Raw genomic sequence first — 27,077 nt, 5'->3', positions numbered from 1 at the left:
TAAAAAATTTCACAGCAGGTACAATAAAATTATGTTTTGAAGGTTTACGAAAAAAATATGGACCGAACATTTTAGGAAGCTCAGACAAGCAGTAAAAATTTACAGTGAAAGCGTCAACAAGATGAACAGTTCGTGGTTAAGTCAAACACTAGGAAACATTTTCTACCTCAACATCTACATCTCAGAGCAGGTATAACTGAAAAGCTGCCTAACAGTTATATTGTAAAGGTTTTGCTGCAATATAGGTCAAAGATACTTGGAGATTCAAGCTTTTGACTGAACAGAATATATTAAAAATAGAAAATTAGCTCAAATATAGCAGATGATACTGAAAGTTCTACATTTCCAGGTGGGAGTGTAAGTTTAATTTTCATGACTAGCATAAAAACACAGAAATAGCTTGTTTATGAAAACTGAATTTTCCACTCTATCATCTTGCCAAAGTGCAAGATATCAAAAATGTAATTCGTACATCAGTCCCTGTTTCAAATCAATCGAGTTCAGAATTTCTTCTTTAAGAAATGCACTGTAACACAATTAAGATGAATGTTAGATGAAGAATTTGATGGAGACAGAGAGAGTCCTAAGAAAAGTTACACATATGAATTGTTCAGACCAGTGATCTATCTAGTCCAACAGAGTCTCTGAAAACGGACAGCATTAGATGCTTCAAAAAAAGATGCAAGAAAACCTGCTACAGACAACTACAGAATAAACTGCCCAGTGGGGAAGTTTCCAATTTTTGAGAGTTAGCAGTTGATTTATGTATTAAAATAGGATTAACATTAACTTTTATGCTAATTTTAAAAAAATCTTATCTAATTTAACTAGATATCCTCAGCTAATTAAACTGGATTTTTTTAAAATCATATTACACTGTCAGCCTCAATGATATTTACTGGTAAGAGAACTCCGTAGGTTAATCAGGTATCATAAAAAGACAGACAGACAGTTACCTTTTCCATTACTGGTGTTCTTAGACATGAACAACACATCTCTATTCCACAATAGGTGGTGCTGGAAGTTTTTCCCCTAGCAGTACCCGTAGGGGGGAGCGCCCCCCACGACCCATGGATTGGCGCCTGCTGGCACAGTATAAGGGGAGCTGCGCGCTCCCTCCACCCTCAGTTCCTTCTTGCCAGACAACGCCGACAGAGGGGAAGGAAGGTGGGATGTGGAATAGACATGAGCAACACATCTCGAACACCAGTAACGGAAAAGGTAACGGTCTTTTCTTCTTTGAGTGATTGCTCATGTGTATTCCTCAATAGGTGATTCCAAGCTATGTTGGGAGGTGGGTAGGAGTTCAAGTTCCCAGGACGGAGGACAGCCCTGCTGAACCCGGCGTCATCCCTGGTTTGTGGGGGGATGATCGCATAGTGCGAGGTGAACATGTGAACCGAAGACCACGAGGCAGCCCTACAAATGTCCTGGATGGGGATGTGGGCCACAAAGGCAGCCGACAAGGCCTGCGCCCAAGTCGAATGTACCCTCACAATGGGTGGCAGGGACACCTTGCAGCTCATAGCAGGAGCGGATGCATGAAGTGATCCGATTGGAAAGCCGTTGAGTGAAATCAGCCGGCCCCTTGCGCACTCAGCCGAGGCTTAAACAGACTTGCAAATCTTGCACCTTTCGCCGATATGGGTTTCTCCCAAACAGCACAAACAGTCTGCGTGCAGGTCACTACTTGGCATAGAACGCCTACGAGAGCCGTATGACTTAAACCCCGGGGCATGTCCTGGCCCGGGCTCAATGACTAACTAAACTACCTACAGGTACTAACACTGAATGAAGGAACAGTTCTTGGGACGAGCTACAGCAAAGCTGGAGCAGAGCAGTTCTGACACCTCCACTGGCAGCAAGAAGGAACTGGGGGGGGTACGCAGCTCCCCTTATACTGCACCAGGTTGGTGCCACTCCAGGTGGCACTCCCCCCTACAGGTACTTCTAGGGGAAAAACTTCTGGCACTGGTGCACATGGCAAGCACGCACATCTATTGTGGAATACACATGAGCAATCACTCGAAGAACAAGTACTTCCTTTTGTCAGTTTTAATTTGTTGCCTTTCATTTTTGTTAATGTCCCCTTTTTTTGTATTAGGAGAAAGGATAAATGAAAGCACACAATTTACCTTCTTCATGCCATCTCCCTTTTTATTGGTCTCTTTTCTAAACAGTCCCTATTTTATCAATCCTTCTCCATATAGTTATCTCTTGGACCCTTCTATTTCTGCTCGCTCTCTCTCCCCCTCAAATAGGGTGATCACGATTGATCATTTGAGAACGCCACGAGGTCATTCCATTGGCTAAGATGACATTTTCAGTATTATTTTTCATCCCATTCTTTATACATTCTAACATTTGTTTGCTTTTGACTACCACTGCACACTGAACAGAAGTTTCCATTGAGCTGTTCAGTGGTATTAGGTCATTTTCCATGTAGTTACTTTCAAACCCAACCATGAGCATGAGTAATACAAATTATTCCTTCCAAAGTACAATGCTTTGTATTTGTCAACAATTAACTTTTTCCTCTCAAGTTTCTCACACAGTATTCTCTAGAGGTGCACCTATTACATTAAATCATTGGTTGAAAACTTGATACAGGAAAAACATCTAGTAAGCACACCTTGTACTTTAGAAATGAATCCGGACTATTTGTCTTACTATTTGAAAGCAACCCCCTTAAAATAATAAGCTTTATGATCCATTGTGGGTAGAACAGTTAAAAAAATCATCCAAAGATCTAAATCCAGAAAATTTTGACCAACTCTAAATATGGATTAGTCTATTTTTTTTTTTTAGTGGTTTTAATCTAATTAACCTTTAAGAGGTGAATACTGCATGCTCAGCTTAAACTAGTTAAGGCTTATAAAAATCACATGGCATTCATTGTGTGCTCTCTTCCCCCAACGACACAGGGGTATCTGGATCTTGCTTAATATGCCAAGAAAAATGGCTATAGCTCCACAGAGCATAATTTAAACACACAAACGCCACTGTAAGACAATTCTATGAAGTAAAAAAGTTGTACGTATTGGTTAACTCCTTTGCATTATAGACTGGGATTTCCCAATGAACGCTAAAGTAAAATGCATCAAAGATTCTTAGTGTTGAAAATAAAACACTGGGTGATGGCAAGGTCCGAACATTTTGGAGGTAGGAATTCCAGGGCATATGCATTAGCATCAATGTATTTGGCATCAACTACATCAGAAAATCCAAATGCCCAATAACTATTTTTAGGGATTCCATATTAGGTTAATACTGCTAATGTCATTTACTACAATTAACTGCATAATATTTAATGATTCATAAGTACACAACAGTATACATATCTTGGGTATGTGTTTGCACATGCGCACACCCCCCCCACATACTACATAAGTTTTTAAAGGTTAACAGGGGTCCAAATCATCTCACTATTAGCCTACCTCAGTGTTGTTAAATCCTGTATAGCAAACATTATTCCAACAGAGATCCTCAGATTTTCTGAGTTTAAATTCAACAAAATCAACACCCACATGTTGATCCTTGAAATTTAAGGAACGTAAGGTAAAGGGGAAACTGACTGATGGTCTGTACAATTTTACTATACCAAGTAGACCAAGGAAAAGCTACAATGGTGGAAAGATACATATATTAATTCATTTCCTCATTTCATTTGCCAAATGTACTGTACTTTCTGCACACGGACTATGAAGAATAGGTATGTTCAAACTGTAAAGATGTATTTTTTTTTGGAAACTATATGCAAATACTTACAGGAGAGGATCCTTTTCTGCTGCTGTCATCAGTTATGGGTTTGTCCGTGGCTCCTCTTTCAATTAAAGTGCCATGTAAACCAGCAGCAGCTCCACTTTCAGCACTTTTGGGGGTTTCTTCTAATTGCAGAAGGTTTAGCTGTAGAGGAGAACTGCACCTTGACTGGAACAAAGGTGGTGAGGTGTGATCTTGAGGCTCAAGAGACTGCGGCGTGGAGGAACGGGATGGATCATTTCGTGATTCCATGGCAGGAGCCTTTTTGCTTTCTGCTAGTGTATTATAATGGAATGGTTGTGTTGGAAAGAACGTCCGTTGAGGGAAAGGATTTGGGGCAGCTAATGGCGGCTGTGTTGAAAACACTGACTGTGAAGAGAAAGTAGGATCAGCAGAAAAGTTAGGCTGGCCATTGTAAAGTGTCTGGGGTAAATTATTGTTAATTTGAGGGTACATGTAGTTGGGGAGCACAAGTGCTACCACTGGCGTTACAAGAGGTGCAGAGAACTGCGATGGCTGCATAGGACAATTATTTCCAGAGTCTGGTAAATCACTGAAACCAGAAAGGCAAGCCTCAGGACCTGGTGGCACAGTTCCCGCTGCTGAAAAAACTGGGAGTGGATATGCAGGCATAGTAGCAGGGAAAGACATGGCTGAATGGCTAGCTTGAGAAGTATCTGATGGTGACCAAGCTGTACTATTTAGACCTTGCAGAGGGAACTGATGAGGGGGATTGGGTCCAGAAGTTGTACTGTCTGAGGATTCCTGTGGTTTAATTCGTTTTGGTTTTGATTTCCTGTTCTTTCCACTTTTCCTCCAGGACTGATTTATTCCAGAAGTGCCATTTCTTTGCCCACGAGCACCTGGAACACAGTGGGGAAATAATTACATCAAATTGTGAAGTGTCCCCTTCAAGTCATCCTCAGAAGCTGCTGAAAATTGCGTCTGTTGCTCTATTCCAACAGAACGGAACTAACTAGGGAGGAGTCAGGTTCACTCTTCCACCTCTGGCGCAGAAACTTGGCAGGAGCAGCTGTATTAGCACAATTGCAGAGAGAGGAAAATCAAGAGGAGGGGGAAAAAGCTGTGCATTTTGTGCCCAAAATGTTGTCCTTCGCCTCTTTGGCCAACAGTTTTGATGCAGTGACTTCAGTTTTTGAGGAGCGAGTACCTCTAGAATTCTCTGGCCAATAAAAACAGCAACTACAGAAAGGCAATTCTAGCCCTCTGTTTTAGAGGATCACTGACACACACGCCTTTAATTTAGGAAGAAACTATAAAGACTCTCAAGCAAGCAAAAGAGGTGCAGACAAAAAAGAGGGAATAAATCCAAAACAAAAGATGTAGCAAAATTAGGAGAAGGGGGGTGGCGTTTGGGGTCCCCCCCCCTTTTTCTCCCCCCCCCCTTTTTTTTTTGAGGAAAAGATCTTATGTAGAAGAGAGTATTGCTTTATTTTATGTGGAAGACTACACTAAAAATTTTTTTGTTACGAACTAAACTGGTGTCAGTAGTCAACTGGATTGATAGATGAAAGAAATTCATAAATTTCACATATTTGAAAATCTCAATTCTGGTGCACACTTGCCAGAAGGCAGGGAAGAAAGTTTCTCAGTTATCAGTGGTGTTAAACACCTTGCTGTGAACTGTGCACAGTATGTAGATGTCAACAGCCACCATGATACATGAGCCATAATTAAAAATGGAATTCTGCCCTCTCAGACTGAGTTTGACACTGCTGATCTAAAATCAGTTCAATACATTAGTTCTCTACCCCATAATATGACCATCTTTTCATGATCATTTTCATTCATCACCATCACAAAATTACTTAAGTGAATTTATCCATCAGTTCCAAAACTTGGGATGAGACTCCCCCTTTGTTTTTAATATTAATGTAAAATGCACTAGCGCACAATTTGTAGAAGTTCACATCCTGCCATAAAGAGGTTAATAGAATTTGAATCTTCTGTTAAAATATTGATCATATACACTGTAGAAGTGAAGAACAATTCCATACATAAGTTTAAATATTACTTTTATGGATTTGATTCTCAGTGGCTAACTTTCAAACAAGATATTCATTGATGAAATATTTTGTCCTCATTTGTCATGGCAACTTGTAGTACAGTAGAACCTCAGAGCTACAAACACCAGAGTTACTAACTGACCAGTCAACCACAAGCCTCATTTGGAACTGGAAGCGCACAATCAGGCAGCAGCAGAGACAAAAAAAAGCAAACAGAGTACAGTACTGTGTTAAATGTAAACTACTAAAAAAATAAAGGGAAAGTTTAAAAAAAAGATTTGACATAGTAAGGGAACTGTTTCTGTGCTTGTTTCATTAAAATTAAGATGGTTAAAAGCAGTATTTTTCTTCTGCATAGTAAAGTTTCAAAGCTGTATTAAAACAACATTCAGTCGTAAAACTTTTGAAACAATGGTTTGTTCAGAGTTACAAACATTTCTAAGTTACGAACAATCTCCATTCCTGAGGTGTTCGTAACTCTGAGGTTCGACTGTATGTTTTGTTGATTTATGTTTTAAGGACCTAGTAACAGAATCCTTGGTGGTTCCCCACTGCGGGGGTGGGAGAACCTAACCATGCCCAGTTATCTACATTGTGTGGTTCCTTACTATTTGCAAGTGGGGGGAGGGAGTGCTCTGTCCTTTGTGGGCCTTCTTAAGTCTCTCCAGATGAAAGTCACAACCCCAAAGATGTTCAGGGATAATTCCTCCCTGCAGTTGCAGTAAGGGGGTGTGTTTGGCAAGTCTATAGTGCTACCAGAGATCCAGCACCAAAGTAGTGGGTTTTGGGGAGATTGCTCTGGCTGGACCTCTGAGTCAGGCTCTGAGGTCTGCTATACTCTCCTCTAGGTCAGGGTGAAGGTATCCTGGCTACGGGTTCCATCCACAGCTTCAGGAGTCACTCCTGCAGTCTGCTGCTTAGGACAATCCTGCTCTTCCCCCACAGGTGACTGCAGTTTAAAAGCCTCCTCATTATCATCCACGATTGACAGGGCTGGAAAGACAGGGCTAGCCCCACCACCTGGACTCTGAGGCCTTCCTCATCTGTGTGGGATTTATACATCCCATCACAGGTATAGCATAACACCACAGATATAGCATAACATCTCACTTTTAAAGGACTTACCAATTTTATGCTTTATGCTATAGATCAACAGCGGCCAAACTGAGGCTCATGAGCCACATGCAGCTCTTTTATTGTAAAAGTGCAGCTTGCAAGCCCCTGACATCTCCCCATTCTCTGCCTACCAGACTTGGGGGGCGGGGAAAGAGCTCAGGGCCTCTGCCTTGCAGTAGGATTGGGGCTTCTGTCCAGCAGAGATAGCGGGGGGGGGGGGAAGGGGGAAAAAGGGTGTCTTGGGGCTTCAGCCCTGCAGGCGCACCTGCTAGGGCTCAGGGCTTCAGCAGGAGTGGGGCCGAAGACCAAAGCCCCAGCTCCTGGCAGGTGTGCCCCACCTTTCAAAACTTCTGAAGATTGTTGTTTGCGGCTTGGAAGCCAGTAAGTTTGGCCACCCAGCTACAGATTCTTTAAATACAAATGCAAACAATCTTCAATTTGTAATGGATGCCAGTTACCAATACAAAAGATACATGCCTATTTTACATATAATGTTCTTCTATTGTTTCCTCCTACCACTGTGCCCTACAGATCAGTGTCCCTTCTCCATTCCATTCTGGGCTTCCTGGAAGGGGCAGGATTTCATATCCAGGGTTCACTGAACCCTGAAGCCTAACTTTACGCAAAGAAAAGTGACAATTGCATTTGTACCACCCTTAAAGCGATCCATGGTTTAACAATAGCTTCTGAACCTGCAACATCTAAGACATTGTTTTCCTGTTCACAGATCATTTTAATGGTTAAAAAAAATAATAATTCAAAGGACAACAACTATTGTCTTACCACGTTCACCAGGACGTCCTATGGGTCTATCTTGTACATAGTAATTGCAGCAGGATTGAAAAATCTTGAATCTTTTGATTTCTTTGAATTTATTCAAAAAGCTCTGCTCTTCTTTTTGTGTATGCACTGCAAGGATTTCCTTTGTAAGTCCCAGTTTCTTAAATGGCTCCTTTTCCTGGTTTACATGTATAGTGTTGGATGGAGGGACAAGAATTTGACTAACTAAGAGTTCTGTTCCACTAGGACCATCTTCTATCATTTCTAGAACAAAAGTGAAAAAATATTTAAGGCAAATGAGGCAAAATATTCTGCCAACTTCAAAATTAAGACTTTATGATAAAAGCACTGTAACTAAAATAAGATGTCTGTCCATAAGTATTCTATAGCAACAAAAAACTTACATCATTCCCATTGTAACTAGCTATTCCACTGTCAACCAGTGGTAAAATGTCTTAAATTAAGCTATTCATTTCAACAGTAAGTACTGTACCTAATTCAGGTTGTGTTTTTTTGTCCCCAACATGAACTATGGTGCTACTGTAGCTGCACTGACTGGTGAAGGATACAACACTTTCTGGTTTCCCAGGTAAAGCCAAAGAGGTTAAGTGAGCACCAACTACCGGAGGACCATTTGATTTATCAGATGTCTTCAACACAGCAGGATCTATACGAGTTTTCAACAGCACTCTTTCTTTAGAAGAAAAAAAGTTAATAAAACTTCATTAGATGAAACATGAAATAAGCTAATGAAAAAAAAAATCAATCGCCTGAGTCATAAAATGCCAAAGACTGAATTGCTTTTGAGAAGACAGCGAAGTTATTCAGATTCTGTTCATTCCCAATAGTTCAGCAAGGGCCAACGTGTTTATATCAGATATTACCTCAACTTTCAAGACAACATACTATTGTCCTCTAACACATATAGAAAAGTATTTCCATCGATAACAGCTGAAATTTACAGATACGCGAAGTAAGAAGAATGCTGCTTGAGAACTTAGTATTTGATTTAAGGATATATTTTGACATGTGATGTTGACAATTTGTGTTTTAATGGTTATAAAGCTTTAGCTTTTTGAATCTCACTGTCTACCGTCATTAAATAAATAATTGTTTGACCCCTCTCATAACTTCCAACAATTATGAACACTTAAAAAAAAAGATAAAAATCAAAACAAATGCTTAAAAACAAATATCTGTCAAAATTATAAAAAATAAAAATCAAATTTGCCATGCCTATTTATGTAGTCCTTCTGCCTCCCTTTTCTATTCCCTCTGTCTCTTTTCCAACAATTATGCCAACCTTATACCTAGTTCTTGGAGATGCAATAGCCATCAAAAGTACAACATATCTTTGGTTACTTTAAAATTGTATAATTACTTATAAACTTGTCATATCCAATGCTTGCCTCTTAATTGATTTGCTTTAGCTTTGACCCCCAGGAAAATTATGTATATTAATATGCTCAATGCACTTGTGTGATTACCATAAAAAAATCACAGCTGTTCAAATGTCAAAACCAAAATAAGATAATTGCTATTTCTATTGTGATTAGCTGTCAAGGCCTTCAGAAACTTGCCAATTAAGGGAATCTTAACCAAAAACAGATTAGCAAACTACAAAAACTGCAAACATACATGAATTTTCACAATTTTATGTAGCTTTTTAAAAATCTAATACTAATGTGATTTGTTCAGTGTGCACAGATAATGAAACTAAGAAATTTCAAGAATTGTCTTTGACAGTGCAGAAGTTACCCTCAGCTAGAGTTATTTGGAATTTTGATTTCACTACCACATTGTCTCGTTAAAAGAAAAAAGGAGTACTTGTGGCACCTTAGAGACTAACCAATTTGAGCACGTAGCTCACGAAAGCTTATGCTTAAATAAATTGGTTAGTCTCTAAGGTGCCACAAGTACTCCTTTTCTTTTTGCGAATACAGACTAACACAGCTGTTACTCTGAATTGTCTTGTTAGACATGAGACTGTCAAAATCTAACATGGGCATTTCCCCACTCCACCCAAAAAAAAAAAAAAAAAAAAAAATCTATATTTGAGAATGTTCTGCACAGAATTGACGTTTATGTTAAATCCTAATTTTAAAAATTAATTTTTACCTCCTAATGGCTTTATGGCATTATCAGCTGTTTTCTGCTTCTGATCATCAGAACTCAGTGAAGCAGCATTTGATGAAGGTTCACATTTTCTCTTTACTGTGCCAGGTATGCTGCAACTCTCCAAATACCTATATAATAAGTGTTTAACAAAGTTAAATAAAAATGTTGTAAACTTCGGGGTTAAAAACAGTTTACACACCAACAATACACATTGGATGGAAGCCTACCTGATGACACTGTCTAAACAACTAATCTGTTGATAGGAATACACAGGTTGTTCCTTCCAAGCCAGTTCCTCTGTAATCACATTCTTATGAGCAGCAATGGCTACAGTATCCTTTTCAGTTATATCTTCCATCCGAACACTGGAACAATTTGTTTTTTCTGTATAAAGATTTATGCTTATTACAAGTTAACCCTTCATAACTCTTAAAATAAAGCAGATGTAAATCCCTAATTTATGTCTTCCCTCAATGACTCAGAAGTTATCCTTCATTAAAATACAGTAAAACCAGTAAATATTGCAATAAAATGTTTGTGCAAGTCACATGCAACAGAATACTGCATAAACGTTTTTCACATTTAGCGGAAAACCAATAGTCCTTATAGTTTTAACTTGAAATTTAATTCGCATTACAATGCCCATGTATTCAGTAATTACTTATTTTAAGTCAGCATAATCACAGAATCTATGGGGTCTGAGGACTACTATGGTGGATGTACAGTATAAAGGAACCAGGGGAATAGCCAAACTCTTTGTATGTCCAAATTTTAAATCTTATGAGTGATAACAAGTTGAAAGTATCTATTAATTTTTGGAGTTACAAGCAAAGAGAAAATATTTTAGTTGTTTTTGTAACCTTTTGTCCCTTCCTAAATTTAGCTTTTCACTTTAAAAACTGTGAGCTCAATTCATGTGCCTCATGACATTTTCTCTGAGTCACACCAGAATTGTTGGGCAGAAGCATTTGTTACAATATCTATGCTGACATGATCTAATACCCACTAAAAAATGCAATTATCTGATGGTTTGGTGGAATACTCCACAATAAGGCTAAAGAGAATAGTGTGCAATGAAGACAGGATCCAGGAAAGTTCTCACTATACATCTTACAACTGCATCTATATTATGTACCAACAATGTTGCAGTACAAAATAAAGTCCCTGCTTGAAGGAATTTACTACTTACAGAAACAGAACAAATATGCAAGGAGAGAGACAGAGAATAATAATTAAATTACTTATAACATAGCATAATCCAAATAGTTATCTTAGAACACACTTGGACAACTTCCAAAGACTTAATAGCTATCACAAAAATATTCAATTAACTGGAAAATTCCAAAAAGATATTAGATACAATTCTCAAACACTGAGCTCACATCCATAAACACAAAAAGTACCAAATAAAAAGAATGTTCTGTTTCCCAGTTAGTATTATAGTCTGACAGTTATATTTGGCCTGGAAATTGTATTTAGTTACTTTAACACAGCTGACTTGTGAACAAAAAAATCTGAAATTCTGCTGTTTTACAGGGGGGGGAAAAAAAAAAAAATGCAAACTCATGCTGTTTTACCTCCAAAAGACTTTTTCGTATGTTCCAGCTTCACTCTTCTACCAGTGAAAACATGTTGCCCTTCATTTCTGGCCGTATGTGCATCTTGACATGTCACCTGAAAAGTGTCAAGGGGTGTGTGAAGAGAAAGTAGTCACTAGAAAATTTTGGCTTATTCATACATATTGGGTCCTCAATGAAGTCCCTAGGCTTCAGAACCCAAGCTCCAGCCTGAGTCGCAACTTCAAAGAGCTTTGCTGTCCACACAGCCATTTTTAAAGTGCTAGTGCGAGCCTCACAAACCTAACCTGTTGACCCGAGCTGGGAAGGTTGTTTCCATGGGCTGTGTACAAATATTGAAAGGACTGGTGACTATGATTTTTTTCCTTGACTGAGAAAGCAAAGCAAAGACTTACATAATTTTACTACACACTGTAGTTGGCATAGTCGCATCTCAGACTGCATTTAATTCTTCCAGTGTTAGCTAGGGGACCACAAACTACCAAGAACAAAAACACTTTTCCCCAAAATATTGGGCCATTTAAAACTAGCAACTGAGCTGGCAGAGGAAGATTAGAAAAAGAATATTCTACACAGACGCAGTCCCATTTATGGTCTCTGGAAAAAAAATGCTTAATATAGCACTTCAAAAGATCTGCCTGCCTTTTTAAAAAGCATTAATTAAAAATTCTTAGTCTATCCCCACAAAATGTATAATTCTGACCCTGCCTCTGGACTTGCTAGAATAGTTTCAACAAAAAGCTGTATTTCTGATGCGGATGTTTAGAAAAAAAATTCTTTAAATCAAGACGGGGAAGGTAGAAGTCTTTAAATAAGGTTTTAGTGAACGCTAAGATACTTTTTCCTGCACACAATATTTGTATTGATCGGTAGAAAACAAAGACAATGACATACTCGAAAGCCCACAGGAGTTGTAGCACAACAGTAGTATCACTAAGAAGTTATATTAAATAAATTTTTAAAATATTTTTCAGAAGAATCTGCAAACTTCTGCAGTCCAGATTTGAATGCCAGCCCAATGCAAAACACACAAATACTAGAGCTGGGCGAAATTTTTCAGTGAATGCTAAATTGCCCCAAAAAATGCTTCTAGGTCCAGGCAACCAGAGCAGTCACCCTGGGCATCGTCTTCCAGAGGACTCTGTACGAGCCAGAGAGGTGGGTTTTTTGGCTCAGTTTCTCCAGGTGGGCACCAAAAACATAGTCTGCCCTGGCCAGCAAAAAGGCCCAGGACCATTCCTCTTTGGGGGGGGGGGGGGCATCAAAACTATTTGTGAATTCAGGTCCAATTCAGTGAATAGTTTCAACCAAAAATGGAAGAGAGTCAAAAAGGTCAAAACACATTTCAACTTGTCATTTCAAAATATCAGTTCATTATGAAATTTAGCTAATAAAAAAAAGATCTATAGGTAAAAGTATCCAAAAACAACCCAAAATGAAAAATTAAAATGATAAAAAAATTTCAGACTGAACAAAAATGCTGCACTCAACCCAAAACAAAGGGGTCTGGTTTTGTTATTTTGGCAAGAAAAACTAAAAATTCAGTTTTAGTTTGAACTGAAATGAGTTGTTTTCATATTTTTTTGATTCAACCCTGAACTAAAAAAAACAAAAACCCACTAACTATTTGCTAGGGCAGTGTCATCAGTTTTTCTTGTTGGCAAAGGAATCCAATCTCAAGGCCCAGGCACAGCCTCAAAGGACACTGCTATTCAGAAAGAATCTTTTCCCATGTACATGAGTGGAAACCATATGGACAATCATTCATAGACAACTGTCTCACACTTGCAATGCAGTGGGGGTTATTTCCTCAATTTAGGCCATCCACACATGATACAAGTTCACTGCTCTTCTGTAGAATGTCTCAACCCTCACAGGAAAAAGACAAATACAAAGATTTCCTCCCCCTCATTTCTTCCATCCATAAACAGATAGCCACCCAACTAGCTCTTCCCTTACAAAATTAAGGAAAAAAAATGTTGTGCAAAACTAATAAAGCTATGTCCCCGCTTAGAGGCAGATTAAGCTTTTGTGCGGCCCTGGGCCAGAGCAAGTAGGGGCCCTGCTCCACCCCTTCCACCTGCAGGCCCGTCTCCTCCCTGCTCCTGCTGGGGAAATGGGGTGAGGGTATGGGGGCTTCCCCTGCCTGCCCGGTGCTCCTGCCAGGGAGCAGGGTCAGGGGCTTCCCCGACTCCCTGGCAGGAGCACCAGGCGGGCGGAGTGGGGCAAGCCCCTGTGCCCCAACTCTGCCCTCCCAGCGCTCCTACTGGGGAGCAGATGGAACAGGTCGGCGCCCATTTTTCCAGGGTCCATGGGCACAGGCCCCATTGGCCCACTGGCTAATCCACCACTGTTTTTGGTCCTGGATAGGAATTCCTCTCAAACAGGACCAACCATCTCCCCAACATTTCTGCTGGAGGGGCCTAGCCAGAGCCACAATGAAGCAATAGCCTCAGTCCCAGCCCAGAATTTGAAACCACAGTAACAGTAAAAATCATTTTCAGTTATAGCGAGTTTTGTACCAAAAAGACTTCATTTAAAAAATAAAATTAAAAACTTACATGCTTGTCCTTTAGCGTCTCCTCATTGTTGTTCCCATTGCTGTCACTGGATGATGCTACACTCATTAAATGCTCATGTGATCCATTACTACCCAAACTTCCATAGCCACTAGATCCACTGTTGTGTACAGGCTGCAAATATTAGCCATCAACTTTAACAAAAGTTTAGCACATACTGATAATTCAGAATGAGAAAAAACTAGCAAGATACTACAGCTGCATGCTTTCTTAAGACCCCAGACAGGGATACACCCCAAAGTAGTCAATAGGACTCTGCACAAAGCGAAGTTCATTGCAGGGTTGGGGTAGTTTGAAATATACTTTAATAAGGATAGTATATTTGACTTCTAATGAAGAAATCATAGCAAGTTAAACCACAGCATGATTTTGAATGCAACACTGACAGTATTTCTACCTGGTCAAATATACCTATATCACTTTTGATAAAGATAAAATACTGTCTATTAATGTCTTTATTGTTAGACTGAGTGGGACTATTGTGTAGCTTCTTAAAATCCCAAATAAAGAAGTTTAAAAGATACCACCATCAGGCAAATAAAGAATTCAACTTTATAACAGTTTAAAAACCTAACCATTATCAGACAAAACCCCCCCAAAAATTAAGGATAAAGCTATAACTCACTCCATCATGGGATATTAAAAGCAAATTGTAGTTTTAAATAACTAAGTGTCTTGCAGTCTGGAAAACTGTCATTAAGATTAAATAATTAACCTTAACTCTACCCCTGTGTAATATATTGACAGTCTTATGCATGGAATAGTGCCAGTATCTGTTGGATACTTGGGGAACTGCAGGTGTTGTTCGATTTGGAGCACATTAGTGGAGTATATGAATTTATGTGGCCCGAATCCAGTGATCCCCAAACTTTTTACCTCATGCCCCTCCTTACTTGTCTGCACTCCCCCATCCCTTCCAGAGCTGGGGCTGGCAGCTGGGGCCCTGGGTGCAGGACTGGGGACCAGGAGCAAAGTTGGGTGGCGCTCCCTCCCCACTCTCCCATGGGAGCTGGCCCAGCCCCCAGCTGTGCCCCTGAAATGTTCCTCCATGTCCCGCCTCCCCCCAGGGGGCACACCCCACAGTTTGGGGACCTCTATCCTAATGTGTCATACAGGAAGATCATTTTCCACCCAAAAGAAAAGTGTTATTTTGATCTCCTCATTATGATGCTGAACAGGCCATTTTGTCTGAATTGGGAGAATGGACTGCAATGCAATTAATTCTTGTTACCACTGCTATGGTGATGGGGGGGGGGGGGAGGGAATATAACTTTTGTACTTAAAAAGTAAACTGTAATCATTTAAACTATTGAATGGGGAGAATAAAAGGCTGGGTACATTTGTTGGCGTAGGTTGTGAGATTCCTGGTGTAAAATGCAGATGGGATCATAAGGGCATTAAGTTTTTGATTGTAAATTTGTGTAAAGGAACGTGTTACATAGTGGAGAATTAGATAATTAAACAAATGACATCTGTAAAATAGGGTTAATACACTGATACCGCAAAGGGATGTTATGAAGACAAATGTATTAAAGATAAAAGACTCTCGATACTGCAGTAATGGGGGCCATGTAAGTACCCAAGACCCCAGCACCATATAAAACCCCAGACCTTACCTGTAACAACAGCCGGTATATTTGTTCTGTGATTTCCTGAATGCTAGGATGAAGGATTTTATCTTCTGTGTAGGTGGGAGCAGCAAATACATCTTCATTTAAGGGACCACTGTAAAAATCATCATACCCAAAATATTCCAAATGCATGTAAAAACACAACTTTAATTAATCTCTCATATATATTAAATAGGCTCTTGTTCCTATTCTATTGCATCTAAAAAACTTTGAATCTGATAAAATGTGCAACCTTACTCTGAACATGGCTTCTCCATTCTGAAGTAACTCTTGACAATATTGGAAAAACCTGCAGCACTTACAAATTTGTTAAAAGCATTTAATGTATTATAATATACACTTACAATCACAAAACCCAAATACCAAGATAAAAAAAGCAGTCTGAGTTGGTCATTTTTGTACAGCTCTCTTCCACTAATTTAAAAAGAGCTGCTACGCAAACTTGAACCCCCCACCCTCATTAATAAATATGAGAATCTAATAACTTGTCTACTTACGTCCTAACTTTGTGTCTTCCAATTATAAATGAGACTTTTCGGCTCCAAGGATTAATGAAACTAGACCAGCTGGTGTCCATAGTTATGTATTCCCCATTTCTAGTGCAGAACCTGATTGGTGAATAGTCAAAAGGCTGTCCACCATACTGAAGTACTATAATGCAAGTTTTAGAAAAAATGTCAGTTTTATATTCCATATTTCATGTGGAAATTATATTTAATATGCTTTTATTCAATGTTTACAATAGTTTCACAACAACAAAAAATTGAATATGTATATATTTATGGCAGACATAAGGTTTATCCAGTAACCAAACTCGGGGTAATTTCACATCGAAGGGAAAATTACAAGTGTTTGGCCACCAGAGGAAACCAACCTTCACTGAACATATTTAAATTTATAAACATTTAAATTATATTCCTTGCCCATACCAACATCTACAAACACATTTTAATGAAAATAAATCAGACTATTTGCAATACTGAATTTTTGTTCTCCAACATAAAATTATTCACTAGATAGAAGACCTAAATATATATATTTTTGTAAATGCATTTTGTACATAAAACATACTTGATGCCATCGTAGCAACACTAACTGCACCAAGAAAAATGTCCCCAGAAAAAATAAATGAAAAATTATTCCATTTTCAAAATTTATGCAAAAAGAGTTGACACTGACCAAGAGGCTCATATTCTCTTTCCTGTCAATTCATTAATCAAAGAAAAAAGATCACTCAAAAATGACTATGTATATGAGTGTGATCTTGAGACAATTATCTTTCTGATAAATGGCTAACATATTTACTTATTATGGCCATTTTGTCTACAAGAGTCAGATTTTACCCTAAGGAGCAAGAACTTGAATAATAATTCTCCTGTTTTGTTGTTGACTAGTGTTAAATGTTCAGCTGTAAACCAAATGAAAAATGTATAGTTTAGTTTTTCTTTGCTTTCAAAACAAATAATCAGAAAATTGACTAATTCTATACAACCTACCAGCTTGTCTCCCCTTTAGTTCCTTGAAAGTTTTAAGGTCTCTGAATTCTAACTTGTATTTTGTAGAGTTCTTAGACAAATCTACCCTATTTGCCAATGTAAGAGATAACATACTTTTTTTGTGAATTGCTAGCATTAGAGGTCTGTCACTTGGGTGAAGATGCAATAAAACAGGGGTTCCTATTAAATCCTGAGGTAGGTATCCCAAAAGAGGTACAGCTCTGAAAAAAAATTTAAGAAAAAGAAAGTCAAGTAGAGTAAATGCACAAAAAATCCTATTTTGAAATATTTCATTTGAAACTCTCTTTTCCAAACTTTAGCTTTTTATTTTATAAATTAAAAAAAGTAATGTGGAATTGCATTGGGGAAGCGTTCGTATCAGTTCCATAACATGTGACAACCCTTTGGAGAAGACTGCATTAATTTTTATAGCACTTACCTATGGCACCTACCACCAGAGTATCTGAGTACCTCCCTAACATTCATGAATATGAATGAGTTTGTTCTCATAAAACCCCTCTGAAATAGGGCTGCATCCTCAATCTACAGACTGGGAGCTGAGACAGAGAGGTCATACCAGATGTCTGTGGCAAAACCAGGAACTGATCTCCTGAACTAGTCTGGTGCCTTAACTAGAAGTCCACTCTTCCTCTCAGATTAAAGATTTAATTTTCTGAAGAGTTGCCACATAGTCAGCCCAGTAGTTTAGGTATTTAAAAGGAATTAAGGAAGACTTAAAATGTTAGAAACTGGTCTAAAATTTTATTAGACCACCGTAACTTACCAATGACTTTGTTCCAATGAAGAAAGCTTTTACGTTAATGCAACAAAAACTCATTTATAGACTAGTTAAAATATGCATATTAGGGAGATTTTCAAAGCACAATTGGCAACTAGGTGCTTAATTCCCACATGTGCCTTGAAAAACATCTTAGTACTACTCGCAGCATTCCTACTTATGCCAAACAAGTTGATGGATAAGAAGTTATTGGCAAGATACAAAAACAACTACCTTTGTAGACATCAAAAGTTGACATATGGGATTTCAGACATCTGCATTTTTATCAGAGACAAAGTGCCTGACAAGCAGAGAACAAACTCCAGGGAAGCATGGTCCTTGCTCCCATGGAGCCTAGAAGCATTACAGGACAGGCACTGCTTTCAGCAGTGTACTTCTGACAGTCCATAGGAGAACTCCCCTCCAACATGTTCAGTCAGCGTTTCCAAAAGCATGAAGTGCACCTCCTTGGGATAGGGGCTGGAGCACACAGACAGACCTCAACTATTCCCAAATCTCAGCATTCATTTAAGAACAGGTCTGTAGCTGTTGTGCTGCAGAGAAAACATGACCTGAGCATAACTGATCAAGCAACGTCTTCCTGAGTTTACAGACAGCCTGAAATGATAACCTCTCAGAGGTGAGCTGCCTGCTCATTTTAAATGAGTATGCCAATTATGACAGTTAATGTGGATATTTAAAGTACTTCAAAGCTACAAGCACATAAGGAGAGGAAGTGTATTATGAAGGTTTCAATCTACTCTCAATGACTTCTCATTTTGGGTAGACTTCAATATCCCATGACCAGGTTGAAAGAGATGGGGGTGAAATTGGTTTCATTTTCCTGAAAGTAGGCAGGTGGAAGACACTCAGCTAGCTTTCAAATAAAAATTTAAAAAAAAATCTAGCTAACACTACCTTATGTGGTGTGTTGGAGTGCAACACCTGCCCTACTCATCTTAGCAACTTGAACTCTTATCACTAATTTAGTTATGAAGAAACATGCAAGTTTGGCTACCATTAAGCAAGAAGTCAACAGGCATGAATTTTTAATCTGAATTTCAAGATACATATTAACAACAAATAAGGTATTATCAAGTACATTCTACATATCAGAACTGTTAGTATCATTATCTATTTCCACATACAATATCTCCTCCATGAGCTGATTAACAGCATTTCTAAAAACTGAATGGATGGTTAAGAGCTAAGGTTATTATGAGATTTACTTGGATTCAAATGTGTATATTGTTAATAGAAAGTATGAAGTATTAAGGAAACAGAATATGTGTAGAAGATACCTTATCTGGTCATTCACTAACACTAACACACACAATCTAAATTGTAACACTTATGTAACTGGTAGGAGAGGTTTATTATACACTATCAACCTTTACTGTGAGTTAAAAATTTTATGCAGGAATTAAATTAGACTCAAGAGAAGCACATATTGGTCAGTATACTAAAGTTCATATTTAAAGAGAACATGGCTATTGAGCATCATGTAATTGTAACATATGGTAGGAGTGACAGTTAATTACAGGGAAGGGTCTACTTTTTACCCAACACATTGAATATGCAGATCTACTTGCATAATTAAGACAAATTCTGATTCTGCAACCCCTAAACAGACACTAGTCATCATGTAAGCTTTACTTACCTTGTGCAAGTCTGTTCATAGTTTCAGTGTTACATAATGAACAACTTTCAGTTGACAGCAGGATCTCTATTATAAATATTTAATTCTATACTCTTAAACTGAAGCTCTAAAGTTGAGGTATTGTTTTACATAGTCTACTTGACTCCTGAGAGACTGTGATAAAACTGCATACACATGCATGTCTTCCTAAGCATTCATCTCACTTGTAGTTTGGAAAATGCCAATGGTCCTAAAATTAATAAAAATATCAGCTGTGTGGGCTGCGGAACTTATTGTAACAGTCTTAAAACCATCCTAAGTTCATTGTGCTGCAGCAGCCCTACTCTGCTCTACAATGTGGAGTACCAGAGTTCAAAAGTGTTCATTGGTTAAACTAGACTAATAGAGGACGGAAGACCTCAGAGCATCAGCCACGAAGGAGGGGGGAGTGCTGTACCCAGGGCCAAGGAAATAAAAAGATGATCTTCTTCCTATAGTCATTCCCACTCCTTTTAAATTTAACTCCTGGAAATGCACTTTTGGAAAAGCTCTTCTTGAAGAGGCATCATGAGTCCAGCTCTTTTCCCAGGCTTAGCCTCACAAGCCCAGTTGTTGGCTTTTAAGTGCTTAACCCTCGCTCAGGCCCAGGCCTCACCTCAAGCTCTCACCCCACCTCTTCCCTGCCCCTCCCTCAAGGTGTGCCCCCTCCCCACTCCTTCCCAGCAGGTGAGAGGCACTTGGGGGAAGGAAGAAGGGGAGCTGGCTGCCAAGCACCCACTAATTTTTTTTTTCCCCCCCGTGGGTGCTCCAGATAACATGTAAATGGAAATCCCACAAAGTAGCTAATGCTTCACATTTTATAAGATCCACAAACCAAAATGGAGTCAGCACCTATACTCACAGGTACCAGGGAGCTAGCAAATTTAGGAAGGGCAAACACATAGATGTGTTTCAGTCTTCAGGTAAAATGGCAGCCAAGCCAAAAAAATCCAAGAAGTCCAAATGGAAATAAACAAGCGCATGCCCTGTGGAGGAGGAATTTGAGGAAAAGAGGAGGACCAATTGACATTTAAGCAGTACTCAACAATAAAATTATTTCCTTTAGACACATCTGAGGTGATAAACACCAAAAAGGATACAGCAAAACCCCTCTCTCAAGCAAGTACCTGCTCATAAAGTCAAATTACACTCACTTAGAATCATAGAATATCAGGGTTGGAAGGGACCCCAGAAGGTCATCTAGTCCAACCCCCTGCTCGAAGCAGGACCAATTCCCAGTTAAATCATCCCAGCCAGGGCTTTGTCAAGCCTGACCTTAAAAACCTCTAAGGAAGGAGATTCCACCACCTCCCTAGGTAACGCATTCCAGTGTTTCACCACCCTCTTAGTGAAAAAGTTTTTCCTAATATCCAATCTAAACCTCCCCCATTGCAACTTGAGACCATTACTCCTCGTTCTGTCATCTGCTACCATTGAGAACAGTCTAGAGCCATCCTCTTTGGAACCCCCTTTCAGGTAGTTGAAAGCAGCTATCAAATCCCCCCTCATTCTTCTCTTCTGCAGACTAAACAATCCCAGCTCCCTCAGCCTCTCTTCATAAGTCATGTGCTTTAGACCCCTAATCATTTTTGTTGCCCTTCGCTGGACTCTCTCCAATTTATCCACATCCTTCTTGTAGTGTGGGGCCCAAAACTGGACACAGTACTCCAGATGAGGCCTCACCAGTGTCGAATAGAGGGGAACGATCACATCCCTCGATCTGCTCGCTATGCCCCTACTTATACATCCCAAAATGCCATTGGCCTTCTTGGCAACAAGGGCACACTGTTGACTCATATCCAGCTTCTCGTCCACTGTCACCCCTAGGTCCTTTTCCGCAGAACTGCTGCCTAGCCATTCGGTCCCTCGTCTGTAGCGGTGCATTGGATTCTTCCATCCTAAGTGCAGGACCCTGCACTTATCCTTATTGAACCTCATCAGATTTCTTTTGGCCCAATCCTCCAATTTGTCTAGGTCCTTCTGTATCCTATCCCTCCCCTCCAGCGTATCTACCACTCCTCCCAGTTTAGTATCATCTGCAAATTTGCTGAGAGTGCAATCCACACCATCCTCCAGATCATTTATGAAGATATTGAACAAAACCGGCCCCAGGACCGACCCCTGGGGCACTCCACTTGACACCGGCTGCCAACTAGACATGGAGCCACTTCTGCACCTTAAAGATAACATGTAAATGGAAATCCCACAAAGTAGCTAATGCTTCACATTTTATAAGATCCACAAACCAGAATACTGAACAATCTGTGTCCCAAAAATTTATATTAGGTAGCTTCTCTGGAAAAGTATCTCATCCCATCTGAGGAAGATTTTTCTCCCACAGACCACCTCAGCAGAAAGATCAGAGCTCTTTGACGTATGTGTTTGTCAGAGCCACTATGGCATAATGTGATAAAGTCTGTGCACAGCACTTAACACTGCTGACCAAACTAAGTTCAAACTCAAAATAATTCACAGCAGTAGTTCAGAACCAGAGTGCTTTGAGATGGGACTATTGCCTAAACTGAAATCAATATAACTTTGCAGCTAAGTCAGTCAAAGACAAAGTGAATAAATACAGCTTGTGAAACCACAGCACTGGAGTTGCAATGACAGCTACCATATAAGACAAAATTTTACTAAACCTAAGCTTTCAGAAACAGAGCTATTAACCAGGAATGTAAATTGCTTTCTTATGCACTACCAGTTTGCCTGCACAGTAGTACTGGAAAATCAGTTCTTATAAATAAAAGGTATTTATTAAAATATGGGAAGTGGTTATTGTAGCAACTGTAAGTATAAAGGGAAAGGTGTTATGCAATCAAAATAAAAAACAAGATGTACTAGGTAAAGTGAAAAAGGGCAAAATGCCTCCCAGTAGGTATAAATACAAAGGAGTAAGCACAGAATTTTGAGACAGTTTGATCACTGCAACTGCTGTTTACCACAGGGGTTGGTCATATATGTACTTTTCCTTTCTGTATTAAACTCTAATAATCTGGTTAATAAATTGATTAAGCCTAGTTCTTGGACGTCTCGTTATTAGTTTATATTGTACATAAAACATGCAAGTCTCTCTCCAGGTAAAGAGATTTACTTAGTCTCCACCATAGTTGCTGATGTTTCATGTGTGCCATATATTTTCCAGATAAAGTCACAACCTCCAATCTGGGGGCTTGATGCCTTATTTGGCTTCACCCCTGGAACGTGGATCATTACTCTAAGCAGATTCTACGTTCTTCAAATTTCACCAGATCAACTTTTCATACTGCTCAAAGCAGGTTTTTCAGAATCAGACACAGCAGAAACAACTGCAGAGATCTCAATTTCAACTGCAACAAATGCTGCAACACGGGAAAATCATCTGATTCCTCTGCAGTGTTTACCCTCAAGGACTCAGTAAAACTATAGAAGAGAACGGATTGCTATCTAATTGGATAGTGCGTGTCCACTGTGAAACTGTGCCAGCAAGGAATGCGTGTGGCATACAGTTATTTATTAAAATGTTCTCCAACTTTAATTCTTTGACTCCTTTTACTTAATACGTAATGTTTTGTGGTTTTAAAAGCACTCTTCTGCAGAGACAACATCGCCCCATGTCAGCATAGGTTGGAAGAGCGATTGATTACTAGCAGGCAGTTTATTAGCTGGCAAGTATGTTTTCCATTTTCAACTGCAATAAAAGTCACTTAAAAATTAGCTGTTAACGAAATCCATAGTGTGAATTCACGTTATAATAGATATACGGTCAGTTAAAGTTCGAGGATTTTTGGTTTTTCTTGGTTAAATTCATTATTTTAAGAATGAGACACACAGAGTGAGAGAGTATCTATATCTATCTGCCTTTATGCTCCCTCTTGTAGTCCTTAGTATGCCAGGCTTTTTTTTAATATATCACAAAACACATACATAAATAATATATTTGACAGCAATGTAAGATATCTGCTTGTTTCCTAAAACATGGAAGCTAGTTAAGGGCTAAAACTGCTGTATAGCTATTGGATATTTTGTGGAGGACAGATAAAAAGAGCCCTTCCCAAAAAATAGTTTCAGTTGTTCACCTTTCATCTATATCCTGGAACAAACAACTTGGCGTGTGCGTAGTTGTAAAAATTCTCTTGTCCGGAGGAATTCTGGGTGCTGGGGAAAAAAAAAAAAAAGAAAGAAAAATAGCTTGAAAGCACTTTTCATATGCATACATTGCTTCAGAATACTTGGATCTTTCTGTCAGCATGGAATAAATTTTAACTCAACAGACAGCCATCTTCAGTGTTACTAACTGGCTCACATCCATTTGCACCCTCCTAATGACAGAGCGCAGTCCTGATCACCCATATATTACAATTTATAGCAATATTTTACCTCCAAGATGAATGTGTTGGATACAAACTCAAAATTGTTGTGTTTCTTGATATCTGGGATTCACTCCTTGGGTGTGGCTGAGCTTCACCTCACACAGGACCCAAGAGGGTAGTGAGACCAAAAGACAATGTACATTGCTTTAATATGCCACGACCTGATCCTGGGCCTGGTTTGGCTCCCAACACAGGTGAGGATAGCCCCAAAGCTAGTATTACTTTCACTCACTTGCAATCACCTGAAGGGACCACTGTGGCATCTGGGAACTGCCAGACTGCAGCTGCACTCTGGAAATGGACCCAAAAAGCCTGGCATAATAGGGACTACAAGAGGGAGCATAAAGGCAGATATTCTAACTTTACATCACTCAGGGATCCCTCTACACTGGGAAGTCTAAGTATCTAACTAAACCAGCTGCTTTGTGTTGGCGTGCTGGTACAATGCAGATGCAGCAGGGACCAGGATCTGACCCTTGAGGCTAGTATGATTTGTTTCAAGCAGAATGGCTCTTACAAGCAGAATCAGATTCTTAAACATGCCTATAGAAAACGTCTACCCAAGAAGACTATTTTCATTTTAGGATGGTTTCATGACTTGGCTCAAGCTTAACAGTTACACATTGCAGTTCTGATGTTGCTTTTAAGACCATTGTGATTAAAATTAAAAGTACATGACTGAAAATGTGGGCCTATATGTTTTTTCTGAAAAACTAGTATGGCAAAACATAAAATGAATCCTGATAGTGTTGCCATAACTTCAGTTAGGTGCACACCTGCCTTATGATTACACATACCCAAATAAGGATTTACTTGTACGTTGGGTATCAGCACACTTGTGCATTTATAGGCCTTCCCTACCACAAAGGGCTCTGTGGTCCTCCTGTAAGGAGACAAATCCCACGCCATGTGAATAAATACATCCTCATGCAAAATATGTACAAAGAGGTTTCTCTTAACCATAATCAGAAAACTGATATTTCAATTTGCAATTATTTTCTCTGCTGTTTATGTTCCTCTTCAAGAACAATGTTGATGTCATCTTTCTCTCCACATCCCAACGTTCTGCAGGCAATTGAGGATACATATTACGAATGAAATCCTGACACTAATGAAGTCAATGGCAAGACTTCCATTTGACTTCAGTGGGGTCAGGATTCTATCCAAGGACTCCAAATGAGCTTCAGCAACTACCTCAACTGCTGCATTTATAGTTATTTTTTAAAAAAAAAACAAAAAAACAAAACACACATAATCATGACTTGGCTGTGAAAGCCCTATACTGCTGTTCACGAAAGGATGTGAAAACCCACAAATAAAAGTTTGAGTACCTTCCCCCTTAAATACTCATGTTTATAACATGAAAAATGGGTGGCAACCCTGATCTAGTTACCTCAAGACAGTTCTTACCAGACAGTAATTTTTCCTAAAAAAATTACATGCAATTTCATAAAACTGAATGTTTGTTATTTTAATAAAGCAGTCCTTTTGGTTTTTACAGATAAAAAAATCACTGCATCTTAGTGTTATTACCTTCATAGCCAGAGTGCACCTTTTCTGCAAGCAACACACAGCAAAGCTGATCTTCTGCATTCTCAGTATCTTGTATTTTGATAAGGTAAGGAGTTATACGAAATGGGTGGTAGCAGATATATTCATGTTCTTTTCCCGCACTAATAATGAAAAGAACGACTAATTAATTATTTATTTTGCACAGAATTTAGTCTTCAGTGAGGTCTTCAGTGCAATAGCTCATGGACAGAACTTTCAAAAGTGCTTACGAGAGTTGGGCATTTAACTCCCTTAAGAACTTTGGAAAAATCCCATCTCACGGTCTTCTTGGAGAGTACCTAGAGGGAGACCTAATCCTGACTAGGGCCTTTGAACATTAACTGTAATGAGAGTAAGTTATTCTGTCATCTTATGTAAAAAACCCAACACACTGTTTTTTTATAATGATTTTCACATTAACAACAAGGAGTCCAGTGGCACCTTGAAGACTAACAGATTATCTGGGCATGAGGACCCATCTGCATCAGCCACACCATCAGGGGCTCATTCACCTGCACATCTACTAATGTGATATATGCCATCATGTGCCAGCAATGCCCCTCTGCCATGTACATTGGCCAAACTGGACAGTCCCTATGTAAAATAATAAATGGACACAAATCAGACATCAGGAATGGTAACATACAAAAGCCAGTAGGAGAACACTTCAATCTCCCTGGACATTCAACAGATTTAAAAAGTAGCCATCCTTCAACAAAAAACTTCAAAAACAGACAGAGAAACTGCAAAGCTACAATTCATTTGCAAATTTAACACCATTATTTTGGGCTTGAATAGGGACTGGCTGGCTCACTAAAAAAGCAAAAATTTTCCCTCTCTTGGTATTGACATCTCCTTGTCAATTATTGGGAGTTGACCACATCCACCCTGACTGAACTGGCCTTGTTAACACTGGTTCTCCACTTGTAAGGCAATTCCCTTCTCTTCATGTGTCAGTATATTTATGCCTGCAACTGTAATTTTCACTCAATGCGTCTGAAGTGCAGGTTTTTTTGCCCACGAAAGCTTATGCCCAAATAAATCTGTTAGTCTTTAAGGTGCCACAGGACTCCTCGTTGTTTTTCTGGATACAGACTAACACGGCTACCCCTCTGATACTTGATGTTCACATTAAATCACATGAACATCATTCATTCTGAACTCGGTCACTCTATAATAACTGAATCTTTCTCTTGCCTTAATCCTGGTCTTTCCTTCAAAAAGGGATTAATTTTATATTTACACAGTGGCTGTATGCTAATATGACCTTCACTTAGTAAAACCCCCCACAAAAACCTCTAGTACTCAAAGTAGTTTTTCTAGCTCAGCATCAATAAAATCAGGAGTTCATAGCTACAACATAACAAAACTGTTATTTGTGTACTTTTGAAGTATTATCGGAGACAAAAATGACAGCTCTTCAGGGAATATTTTAGTTGACATATGGAACTATCTAGCTATATTCAATGTTACCAAGTTTCTATTCCTCATGCTTGAGAAGAGCTAGAAAAAAGGAACCTCTAAAGGCTCAAAGAACCTGTCAGGCAAATAAAAATATACAAATTTATTATATTCTGTGCTTGAAGACACTTTAACAGAAAACTTATCTGTTAATTTCCCCTCTTTAAATGC

At 39.1% G+C, this 27,077-nt stretch overlaps 1 protein-coding gene across 2 annotated transcripts in view; it reads right to left on the bottom strand.

Moving 5' to 3' along the window:
- PER2 (period circadian regulator 2) overlaps nucleotides 1–27,077 on the bottom strand; it is a 74,789-nt gene that overhangs the window by 15,117 nt on the left and 32,595 nt on the right. For both annotated transcript variants that reach the window (XM_074963968.1, XM_074963969.1), the window contains 12 exons: nucleotides 25,428–25,567; nucleotides 23,601–23,679; nucleotides 17,201–17,307; nucleotides 16,088–16,241; nucleotides 15,576–15,684; nucleotides 13,942–14,073; nucleotides 11,381–11,477; nucleotides 10,031–10,187; nucleotides 9,804–9,931; nucleotides 8,179–8,379; nucleotides 7,689–7,949; nucleotides 3,769–4,625 (listed from right to left, as the gene is read on the bottom strand). In XM_074963968.1, coding sequence (XP_074820069.1) covers nucleotides 3,769–4,625; nucleotides 7,689–7,949; nucleotides 8,179–8,379; nucleotides 9,804–9,931; nucleotides 10,031–10,187; nucleotides 11,381–11,477; nucleotides 13,942–14,073; nucleotides 15,576–15,684; nucleotides 16,088–16,241; nucleotides 17,201–17,307; nucleotides 23,601–23,679; nucleotides 25,428–25,567 — 2,422 coding nt within the window. The remainder of the gene's footprint in view (nucleotides 1–3,768; nucleotides 4,626–7,688; nucleotides 7,950–8,178; nucleotides 8,380–9,803; nucleotides 9,932–10,030; nucleotides 10,188–11,380; nucleotides 11,478–13,941; nucleotides 14,074–15,575; nucleotides 15,685–16,087; nucleotides 16,242–17,200; nucleotides 17,308–23,600; nucleotides 23,680–25,427; nucleotides 25,568–27,077) is intronic.

The sequence above is a fragment of the Natator depressus genome, chromosome 9 (genome assembly GCF_965152275.1).
Source record: "Natator depressus isolate rNatDep1 chromosome 9, rNatDep2.hap1, whole genome shotgun sequence".
Taxonomy (NCBI): domain Eukaryota; kingdom Metazoa; phylum Chordata; order Testudines; family Cheloniidae; genus Natator; species Natator depressus.
The sequence above is the reverse complement of the archived record's forward strand: the minus strand, read 5'-3'. Positions and strand labels throughout refer to the sequence as shown.